Here is an 11,743-nt window from a genome sequence, read left to right on the forward strand (position 1 = left end):
AACATTTCGTTCCGCTCTCTTTCAAGGCGATCTACAACTTCTACAATGACTCTTTATTATTTACATCAATATTTAAAAAGCTTAGAATAATAAGTTCTAGAGATAAAAAAAAAATATTGCTGGCTCGGCCATGCGACACTCTTCACCACTCGAACGATTTCACTCGCCCTAGAAGCTATGTATTTTTAAAACCCTTTTTTGCTTTTATCTGGGAGACCCGGTACAATGCACACGACATCACGTACAGCAGCACACCACAGAGAGAGTAGTAAGAATATTTAGGCATCTGGTATATTTATTTGAGCGAACGTAGGTATCCACTAGCCAAAATACTCGCATCTTGTGCGACTTCTGGCTGCTGCCGCTGTGCGGACATCAAGTCCAGAGCAGACTACGTTGCTATTGCTACGCCGGTAACGGACGAAGCGTCACATGAAGTAGCCTCCAGTCACTTCCAGGGCCGCGCCCGTGACGTAGGAGCTTGCTGTGGGCGAGCACAGGAACTTGATGGCTTCAGCAATCTCGTGCGGCTTGCCGGATCTCTTCAGCGGCGTCACTGAGCGCACCTGGTCCTTGATTTCTTCGGGAACGGGAGCCGACAGGGGTGTGTCTGTCATTCCTGGCAGCACGGCGTTGCAACGGATGCCGTGTGAGGCCAGTTCTTGGGCCACCGTCTTGGTGAGCGCTATGACGCCTCCCTTGGAAGCGGTGTACGCGGCTCCTTCAGGCCAGCCGGTCTTGCCCAAGATACTGGCCACGTTCACGATGGCCCCGCCTCGCTCGGGAAGCGTTTGGCCAGCACTACACATTTCGCGAGCAGCGGCCCGGGTCACCAGGAATGTTCCCTGCGAAAGACCGTACGCCGAGTAACATTATTCTAGCGCCACAGTTTCGGCGTGCGCACCATCAAGTGACGCGAATGGTGGTTATTGCAAATTGAGTACTGAGCGAAGTCGTGGTTTTATAAAGAAAAGGAAACTCTGCGTTATTATTCAATGTTTATAGTCACGTAGCTCAATCTAGAATATGAGCCCGCCACCGACCATGTGTTCAAAAGTTGAGCGCCATAGCTGCTAGGGCCTTGCGACGGGGAAGTATAAAAAAAAATGTAATTGAAAAGCGCGAACTCGAGTATGCATCACAGCTTCCAGGCTCTATTGTAATCCTTGCTATCATTCACTGTAAACGCGAATACACCTATTTGGGAGTGTAGAGGGAGTAAGCTCTCCTCTAGCACACGCCCTTCCTTTAGGGTGCGCGCTGGAGGACAACTTTACTCCCATTTTTCTCCTGTCTGTTCAGAGTGTGTATTCACTTGAGACTTCGTCAGCAAGAGAAAGTGCTGCACTAACTACAGCAGCATGCCGATCAGGATTAATTAGTCAGAAAAGCGCAGTTTTTGTTTTAAGCCATACAGAGATACAATAATTAGGAAGTGAGCTTTTTAACATGTAAAGGTTGCAAGAAATTAATAGTCATCATTAACGCTGCCATTGTCTAAGTTCTGTGTCTGTGCCCACACGAGTGCGTGCAGTACATGACAGAATGTGGCGGATTGAAGAGCCAGGATAATACGACAATCACACGTTGGTTTTCAAGTGGGCGCGTTTTAAGGAGAGAACATGAATTGCATTTTTTGCAGTCATTCTCCCTACATCTAACAATTTTTCTCACGCCTCCTGTCTGTTTTGGAGGACTGCTGGTATTTCTAACCACTTTTGACGCACAAAAGTGCGCACAGGAGCTGTTTCATTCGGTTGCTAAGCGGCTTCGACCCTGGTCACGGAAGCTGTATTTAGAAGGATGCCAAATACCTGGAATTTTGGTGTAAATAAAATTGGTTTTTGAGCAAAGGAAATGGCGCAGTATCTGTCTCACATATCTCGGCGGACACCTGAACCACGCCGTAAGGGAAGGGAGGAAGGTTGGAGTGAAAGAAGAAAGAGAGAAAGAGGTGCCGTAGTGGAGGTCTCCGGAATAATTTCGACCACCTGGGGATCTTTAATAACGTGCACCGACATCGCACAGCACACGGGCGCCTCTTGCGTTTCGCCTCCATCGAAACGCGGCCGCCGTGGTCGGGTTCGAACCCGGGCACTCCGGCTCGGTAGACGAGCGCCTTACCTCTGAGCCACCGTGGCGGGAGGAGTTTGGTGTACGCCTGCGGTTTCAGCACGCGCCAAAGAACCCCAGGTGGTCGATTTCAATTCGGAGCCTGGCAATGCAGCGTAGTAGAAAGCCAGTATTCATAAATTGATTGATTCATTCACAATTGTAGGCCATGGTCAGTCTCTGTTCCTGATAAAATAGGTCGTTTCTTAAGTTATTTTTAAACGACATAAATGAAGGCAGGTAGTTTCGTAATTTCTTAGGTTTTGTTTATATTTCATAAAAGATTAAATCTGGGGCACTGCCGCACGGGAAGTACATTAAATGAGGCAAAATGTTCTGTTTTAGCGCTATGCGGGACGTTGCCTACATGAAGAAGGGCTCTTTTCTGCAATATGAGAAATTTGGTAATGTTCGTCTGAGATGCATCTGTCCAAACAAGGTTACAGGAATTAATAAGAGAAGCCCAGATTTCATTATAACGCACTGTTCTATTATTAGCAGGAGACATCTGTCTGAAGCTATAGTATGCCTCAAGCTGTTGCCAAGTTTCCTGCCACGCATTCGACATTCGACATGCGCATTCCAATTTCGGTGTTGAATAAAGGCCACTTCGAGCATATTTGCTTCTTTTGCGACTTTTATATGTCTGAGTCCACTAAGACAGTTTCGGTAGTTCAAAATTTAGGAAATGTGTGAACTCGTCGATAAAAAGACTCTTAGCATATACTTCACGAAGCCCATGCTGTTGTAAATTTGTAGGAAATATTATTGGGTCACTTGTGTCAAATGCTTTCGGGAAATCATTTAGGATACCTTGTGTCAATTATCTTCAGATCAACCGATCGACCGACCGACCAACCAACAAGAACTCTTATAATTAAATTTTCTCCTCTCCTTCGCCACGTCCTTCTCCATTGTCGTCAGCATCACCTGCTAGCTATCGCGCACTGGAGCCCAAAGGCGTTCTTGCTCGGCCTCTCCATATGGCGTATCCGGTTATTTATGCATGGTTAACCACCATCCTTTTCCTCTGTGTTGTTGTCTCCATTTTCGGTGCGCTACAATAAAGGCTGCATGCAACCGGAAGTTCTGCTGTATAAGCTTCACGCATGCTACTGTTATCCCGTATTTAAAGTTATTTTTGCAGCCTCTCACGATAAAGGCCTCCAGACGCTACACAGTCAAAAGAGAGGAATAAGCGGGCAGGGCAGGAGTCTATCTCCTCATTCTTCTGCCTGTCTGGCCGCCGCCGCCTCACCCTGAGGTTGACTCTGATGATCTCATCGAAGTGCTCATCGGTGCACTCGACGAGTGGAGATGCCCGGAGGATGCCGGCGCAGTTAACGACGATGCTGAGTGGCAGTGGGGAAGCACTTTTGACGCTGCTGAAGAGCTGCTCCACGGAGGACGAATCGCCCACGTCCACGTGCACGGCCTGGTGCTTGGCGTCCCCTGTTCAGACGCAGCGCCACAGCTGAATGAGCAGAAACTCCGATGGGGATTGAGGACGTAGCGGGGAAGCTCAATACTAACGGAATTTACCTGCCACTGTTTCCCAGCGGTTGTGTCGTTCGGCCACTGAGCGGAGGATTGTGGGATGGAATCGGGGCTGGTGAGGTTGCATTTCGATGGATGTGAAATACGAAAGCACCTGAGTTCTGCGTGCTGTTACAGCACGTTAAAAAAACTCTCTTTTGTCTAAAATTTTCCGGGCTCCTCCACTCAAAAGTCTATCCACAGCAACATCTATGCACTGAATAGTAGTGATGCGGCACAGCACAGCATCAGAAATTTACGCAACAGATACTATTACCATTTTTGGCAGTCCGTGATGGGATAATTTTCAAGTGATTGTCTGTTATTTGAACAACAATGTTACTCGTAATCACTCTATATTTATTTATGTATTTATATAATTTATTTATTGAAGTACTCTAAAGGCCCAGCAGGGCATTACATAGGAGGGAGGGGGGAACATGAAAGCAAAACAAAGTCATATCTGCGAACAATATATGATATGGTGTTGTCAGGATAAGCCAGAGTAACAAATAACATGGCAAGTGAGCTGGAACAAAATTAGGGTATATAGGCAAACCAAACTCAAATACGATAACAGAACTGTAAATAAAAGGAGAAAAAGGAAACAATGGTGTCAGGAAGTTTTAAAAATAAGTGCACAGTGCATGACAGCTTAACACTAGACGCTTAAATTAAATCGGTCATGAATGCACGGAAACAATAATGTGTTTAATAAAATATGTTTAATAGGGTTAAAAATACCTTAAATAGATGTATCCATCTGAGTTATACGAAACAGCGCTTTGGCCAAAAAGGAGGAAAATCTATACAGCCATTTAAAAAAGTTAACTTAGCAGGTAGGAGTGAAATATGGCATAAACTGCAGCAGTCACTGACCTTAGTCTGCCTAAGATTGTTCCCGCCTTGCAAGGCAGTTATGAGATTAACGTCGTGGTGAGAATTGATGTCATGGAACGGCTCGCTACAGTGCGCGTCTGGGGCAAAAGTGAATGTGACCTGATGGCATCACATAGTTGAAGCTTCAAACTCTTCTTAGCAAATGCGCTTTAACATTTGCGTGCGCGTTTGATATTCGAGATCTGCCTCAGCCATTGCGCAGCATTCAGCGCTTCCTATCGAAACTTTGTTCTCGGTATCTACTGGCCTGTATCATACACGCTTCAACAGTGTAATGTGTAGAAAATTATGAAAGGAACCTGTACTCCCGTTAGAAAAGAAAAAATGCCATTTCGGCTGAAGTACGGCGAAATACGCTTTATACGAGAAGATCTTGTACCTTTATCCAGACCCAAATTCAGGCTCATTTGTGGCTTGCTAGGAACTTCCTGCGTACACACCAATCATAAAACCTTCAATATGGTTGTGACTTGCAATGTGTAACCAACTCGTCCACTGTAGCGCCTCTTACGTTCCAGCTTTTTCATTTTCTCTTGTTTTCCATTTTACTGTATTTATTTTTTTCTTGTGCCCCACCCACTTTCCTGCTACTTCTGAAATATTTTAGTATTCAACTTTACTGCATTGTCGAATGCTGTTTCTCATCATTGCTTTTTTTGTATCAGACTTCATAGACAACGGATTTCTGAAATAGGTTTATGGGTTTATGGGGTTTAACGTCCCAAAGCAACGCAGGCTTTGAGGGACGCCGTAATGAAGGGCTCTGGAAGATGTTTGAAATGCTTTAGCATTTCAAACATCTATAGCAGACGATAAAGTTATAGCAGACGATATAGTTATAGATAAAGTTATAGCAGATAAAGTTATAGCAGTTATAGCAGTTATAGCAGACGATAAAGTTATAGCAGACGATAAACATGTGAACAAAAATTGTAGGGGACACTTAAGCTCCGCCTCAAAGGTATGACGCGATAGCGTAGTGGGTCAGTTCCCATATAAGCAGAATTAGTCATTCTCTGCTTTGCATTCATAGATCCCTAGGAGTACTCGTACCCTTCCTGGCGCAGTGGTGCAGCGGTTAAGCGATGCTCCACTGCCCTGCGATGGCAGGTGCTCCCAGCGGTGGGCCTTTTGCGACCAAGGTTGCTCATCCCGAGTGACCAATCATTAATTTAACTCCCACCTGCCACGGTTTGCAGTTTGTTCGTAACCCGGTGGGTGCAGGTTGTGATGACGCCACAAGGTCACGTGACCTATAGATGGCCCATTTGCCTTCTGGGTTGCTTCTATGGGGATTTTTCGTGGATTTTTCGCTCGATTTTTCGCTCATGGTCAACGACACCGACGACGACGCCGGATCTGCGGCACGAGGTCCCTAACGGTATCGCGTTAAAATATTGTTCTGGACTGTGCGCTGTAACAATATTTTAGGTAAAAAATCGGAAAATTGTCCTGATGTGGGGATAGCTGCAGTCACTTTCACAGGTATTTAACGCTTGCCGTTGCCTTCGTTATCACCAATGTATTCACCCCAATAATCACGTTTTTGCGTACACACACCTAATCTCTTTATAGCCGCGCTGAATGGTAACTTACTTCGGTAAACTGCGGCTGTTCCTTCTCAAGCCCACTGCTTGGCTAGTTATTGGGTCAGCGTAATACGTTCAGATGCGCCGCGATGCCGCTCTGTGCGCACAGGAAGGCAACTGCTGAGAGCTTTCATTATAAATTTCGGTGTCATGAGCATGCGTTTAAGCGTTGTGCACTTCTCTAGTGAAGAACGTCTTTTCTCTGCTGTCTGGAGGGCCGCTGAAGGCGCCGCAGTTAACGGCGGCGCCTAACATTTTGAAATGAGCAGCACCGCCTTTCTCTACTGAACATAAAGGTTGTATGTCAAACAGGTGAGACACTCATGCACACGTGACGTTTCTTCCAGTACGCTCTTTGGCCATTGCCGGCGGGAAGGTGGCGATTATTGTTCTGATATTGCCATCTGTCTTCCGTGTTGAGAGAACTTATTTGGCTAGCTGGGAGCACGAAGCCTTATCTTATTGTTATGTGAGGCGCGACAAGAGGGCTCTGGAAAAATCACAATTGCATGTGGCCGTTTCTGAGAAGTTCGAGATTGTGGTGCGTCTTGTAAGTGCTTTATCTCGAAGGTTCTTCGCTGCCTACAAATTGAGTGCGGCTGATAAAGACAGGCATTCTAGTCTTCGCTGAAGGCCCATGTCAAATCCTGGTTTTGGCCATAAGATCGATCAGTATAGAGATTGCTCGGGACCTAGCTGTCTCGCCAATGGAGTGCCTGTCGTTACGCCAACGTGACGTGTTTATGAAACGGGAATGCTAGGGCATAGTTAGTCACAGGTAGAAGCCAGTTCATAGACTTCAGAAAAGTGAACTGACTGGCTAATTGGTTTTCAGCCATTGTATTCATCTTTTGTCTGGTGTGTGTTTTGCACTAAATGACATGAGTATAATAAGAGTTCATAGACTATTTTCGCGGCAAAAAACAATATGAGACGCAGTTTTTTTTTCCCCACAACTATCAGGGAGTGGAATTTTCTGCCTTCGCATGCTTTTGCATCAAGCAACATTGTCAAATAATTTTAGCGCGAATTCTTGTATTGTTGATTTTATTTCGCTCGTTGTGAAATTTATTTTCATTTCTCCCATTTCTCTTCATTGTCTTGTACGCAATTTCTCTTTTTTATACTGGCTTATGGTTGTTATGTATGAGTTTACATTCTGTCACAGACGCCTCTCCGACCTGGGCCATGTATATGTATGGTCTGCCGCATCTGCTAATCTTCTGAAAGCTTAAGGCACCGTTATCCGGCCGGTCATGCTACAGTGTTTGAGTAGTCAGTGCGTTATACAGTGAGCCAGGGTAGAAACGCCAAAACAAGACGGCACAAGGAAAGCGATGATTATCGTGCCAATAGCTGAGGTATACAGTAAGCCTGGAAGCAAAAATTCCACACTTGCAGTCTTTTTTTTTCGTGAAGCAGGTCACTCAAGCAGAGATAAGAACTGCTCTTGGAGTGCACTTGACTCCGTTCTCACTGACAAAGATATCGCGTACTTGCCTGCATGTGCGAGCTGACCTAAATCACTGTTCTTTTGACTATGTTTTACGTTATTTGATGTGTGATGCGAAATGAAAATGCATCCTCGGTTTTTCTTACCGGATAAGGTGAAAATCAAGCAAATATCTACGCAAATTCTCCCTCGGTTATTGCGAATGTGGCGGAATTCTACGGAGCCCTGTCAGGTGTGACGTGAGCGCACAACTGAAGCGTGGTGGGAAAATTAGACATTCTTACATACTTGACCTACTGGTGATGCAGAGAGCCACTGTGGAAAAAATACTGACCCCCGACTAGCTCCGGCAATAAAGCTTGAAGTAAAGCCTCTATTCATTAATGTTTTAGGGCTTGGTATTCATCAAATTAAGGTCGTCGGAACCAAAGTCGAACGCGTCAACTTGCTCTCAGTCGAAAGTCATCTGAGCGGGAAGCTCACTGATCATTTAGTAAACGTATACACGGAACAAAATAACATTTATTTGAAGTGGTCGCCAATAAAGGGCCGCTGTCTAGGAACTCATATTTAACAGTTAATTAAAATTGTTTTTGAGCCATTCCATTGTTCTTGACGTTAACACTTGTTCACTGTGACGTTTACAAAAATGTTGAGCCGAAAGGCCCACGTTTCTATGCCTTACATTGAAGCTTATTCTTCAATGTGCTGAGCCGCCATTGTGGCTCAGGGATTATGATGCTCGGATGGGGATTCGAAAGACGAGAGTTCGATTCCGGCCGCAGTGGTCGCATTTCTATGGACGCGGAATACTAGAGGGCCGTGTACTTTGCGACGCCAGTGCTTGTTAATAAAGCCCAGGTGGCTTCCGCAGCGTCCCTCATAGACTGAGTGGCTTTCGGACTTTAAACCAATCAAAATGAACCAAACCTTCAAATTGCTTAATGCATCAGTGCACTCAGTTGTTACACTTAATACAAAAGAAGGGTGAGCAGCGATTGCTGGTTAAAAAGAAGACAAAGGCGCTGTAATTTTATTAATGATACGAGAAGACGGCTTATTGCCAGAAAAAGAAAGAAAAAGAAATGCCGGCTGAATCGGTACGATTGAATTATGTGATTGCGTCCAGCCTGTCACAAAAAAAAATGGTTTGGTTTGGTTTATGGTGTTTAACGTCCCAAAGCGACTAAGGCTATGAGAGACGCCGTAGTGGAGGGCTCCGGAAATTTCGACCAGCTGGGGTTCTTTAACGTGCACTGACATCGCACAGTACACGGGCCTCTAGAATTTCTCCTCCAAAAAAAAAAAATGCAAAAATAGATATTTGTTCGGTATGTGCCGGAACTGAATGTGATGAGTTCATGAGGTTTATGTGGTGATGTGGACGAGGAGTTACAACTCAGGTTGACTTGACGAAACTTCTATAACTTGAAAGGCATAGAAAGACACTAAGCATACAACACGTGCTCTATGCTCTTCATATCTGTTCTTGTCTTTCAAGAGCTACAAGTTTCGTCGTATGAACCAACTGCCCCGAACAGCCGCCGTTATCAAGGTAACTTCTCTGAACTGCTACGCTAACTCTACAAGAAGGCCTGCCAATCACGTTTGACAGACGAAATAACAATAGCCATGGAGAGCTTGATGATCTTGATTACAAAATCAATACTATAAATGCAGCTTTAACATAGATTCCAGCGGCTTGACAAAGAAGAAAAAATGGATCCACAGTTTTTGATGCAGATGTGCGAGGCGATTCCTTTTCCTGCTACCTGTTAAGGTGTCTTTTGCAGGATCTTTCACAGCGGGACAGAAAGACACTGAGAGAAGACGCAGAACAACGGAGTAATGTGTGTACTCTCTGTGTCGTCCTGTCGAGTTGCAAAATATCCTTAAAAAGACTATTGACCAACAATCTGAGCTTTAATTTTCGCTAAACTGAAGTCTCTGCTAAAAACAAAAAAGAAAGTTGGGCGAATAAGTATCTTCCTCTGACCTGGCAAAGCTCCGGCCACTTTCTGTGCGGCTTCGATCTGCTTGTCGGCTACTACCACGGTCGCACCATCCGCGGCGAGGGTGTGGCAGACGGCCTCGCCTATGCCGCTCGCTCCTCCCGTCACCAGTGCCAGTCGCCCGCTGAGAGACATCTTTGCTGGCTTCTTGCTGGAAGCGCACTGACTCGAACTGCAGTGAGAGCCTATAGCAGTTATCGCGGCAGCTGCCGAGAGATTACAGTGATATCAAGCCGCTGGCAGCCTACGCCTACCTGGTAGATGGCTGCGCGTCCCGTGGGCAGATATCTCCGTCGATTTTGTACTTCGCACGGCGAAAAGAATTCCTCGTTACGGCTTGTTGTTGTCACGCTACTTCGTTTATATTTAATCGAATAAATGCGGCGGAAAAAGGGGAACATTGCTTGAACAAGCGGAAAGGAACGCACAACGGGAGGCCACTAGAGACTTCAGTGGTTTTAAATGCTCTAGGTTCACGGAAAAAGTTGCCATGCCTGCCCGTCGAGCATTACGTACATTACCATTAAGCTCTGCAGCCGGATGAGCTGGTAAACTTACACCCTGTAACAGCGCAAACACTGAACAACAGGAGACCCGAGGCACAAATAGCTCCTGCCTTAGTATTGTCTGTGGCTCACTTTCCCCCTTTTGTCCTGTGCTTGCGCCTGTCAATTATTGTACGCCAGTCTACTGAACAGCGATATGCCTTCATTACATGTACAAGAACCGTGTAGAGGGAATGTTCTTGAAATTGTTTGGGGTTTATTTTGATAAGCAATAAAGTGTGATGCATTTTGGGGCAGGCTAATCGAAAAAAAAAAAAGGAAACAGATAGAGCTCCATTTGTGCATTGGAGACGAATATTCTGACCCACTCCCTACAAGTTCCTGCATGAAGGTGACGCCACTGTGAGGCTGGTGTTTATTTGAAAAAGCCTTCATCTTCTGATCAGTAGACTTCAGCATCCACAAGGCTGCTTTTCGTTGTAATGTCAGAAACCTCGCGTTTGTTTCTGTTAGGTTTCAACTGCTCGTTCGGACAGGTGTTGACTGTGAAAATGCGGCCCTGTGAAAACAGTTGAACACCCATTGGATGACTCCACAGGGTGCAGAACGAAGCCATGATGCTGATGCACTATGTAAACGATTAATCGTTGCTCTCAAACACTGAGAAACACACTACGTCAATCATGATCTCAACAGAAGCTGCGGCTTTATCAAAATTGTCGAATTTCTTGTTAATGAAGTGGCCTTCAGCATCAGAAACCTTCACTTTCAGTTGCTCCTACAAAACATGTTTTCGTCCTTTCTAATGCTCCAACTGGGAATAAGGAACGCTGTTCTTTCCATGCTGCTCAGTCTGTGTGCCATATCTGGAGAGGTCTCATCTGCAAAACATCTCTGCGCAGCCGTCCAACTCTGCCTTAGTCCCGAAGCTTAGGTTTTATGATAAGAAAGTAACATGGTAGGCGCGATCACGGACTCAAGTACTTAATTATAATTCTTTGTTCAAACGGCATTGAAAGCACTCAAAGAACAAAGACGGAAACGCTGCATGGTGCCGTTCATTGCCCACTAATGTCTCGAATGAAAAGATGCCAATGGCCAGCCTGAAGTGAATCGAAGTTATTTTATTGTCTAAAAAAATTTTTAAACAAGGACAGTAATAAAGAAGAAATAAAGAAGAGTTTTAAAGAACGAGTAAACGCTAGCTTGAATTTCCGCGCGCAGGTCTTTCTCTCTTTCACTCACACACGCCTGCACGCACGCACGCACGCGCACGCACGCACGCACGCACCCGCACACGCACGCACGCACGTGCGCACACACACACAAACACGCACACGCACACACACGTACACACGCACACACACGCACGCGCACACGCACACACACAAACACGCACATAAGGGCAACGTGCACATACACACGCTCACACAGACATACACACACCCACACAAACACGCATGCACGCACCCACGCATGCAGAAAACTCGAGGCCAACCTTATCGTTCTGAATGGTGGGCTGAAAAATTGCCCGGACGCGGCAAAAAAGAAACAGAAAGGAAAGCGTTAGCTGCTAGAACAAAATTTTATTTTGAAGTAAACGCACGTGAATCACGAAGGCTACCGCGTATTGAT

General features: G+C 45.5%; 1 protein-coding gene across 1 annotated transcript; it reads right to left on the reverse strand.

Annotated features, from left to right (window-relative positions):
• Positions 1-299: 299 nt before the first annotated feature.
• LOC149340634 ((3R)-3-hydroxyacyl-CoA dehydrogenase-like) lies at positions 300-9,763 on the reverse strand. Its single transcript, XM_089551310.1, has 3 exons — positions 9,587-9,763; positions 3,371-3,564; positions 300-845 (listed from the first exon to the last, which is right to left on the reverse strand). The coding sequence occupies exons 1-3, from the start codon at positions 9,735-9,737 to the stop codon at positions 429-431; spliced, it is 762 nt and encodes a 253-aa protein (XP_089407436.1). The 5' UTR covers positions 9,738-9,763; the 3' UTR covers positions 300-428.
• Positions 9,764-11,743: the final 1,980 nt, after the last annotated feature.

The sequence above is a fragment of the Amblyomma mixtum genome, chromosome 6 (genome assembly GCF_055824585.1).
Source record: "Amblyomma mixtum isolate Tamu chromosome 6, ASM5582458v1, whole genome shotgun sequence".
In the NCBI taxonomy this organism is placed as follows: Eukaryota; Metazoa; Arthropoda; class Arachnida; order Ixodida; family Ixodidae; genus Amblyomma; species Amblyomma mixtum.

Coding starts and splice junctions, on each gene's coding strand:
- LOC149340634 (XM_089551310.1), bottom strand. CDS start 9,737: ATGTCTCTCAGCGGGCGACTGGCACTGGTGACGGGAGGAGCGAGCGGC. Junction 3,565..9,586: donor AGTGGCCGGAGCTTTGCCAG/GTCAGAGGAAGA, acceptor GCGTCTGAACAG/GGGACGCCAAGCACCAGGCC. Junction 846..3,370: donor TCATCAGAGTCAACCTCAGG/GTGAGGCGGCGG, acceptor GGTCTTTCGCAG/GGAACATTCCTGGTGACCCG.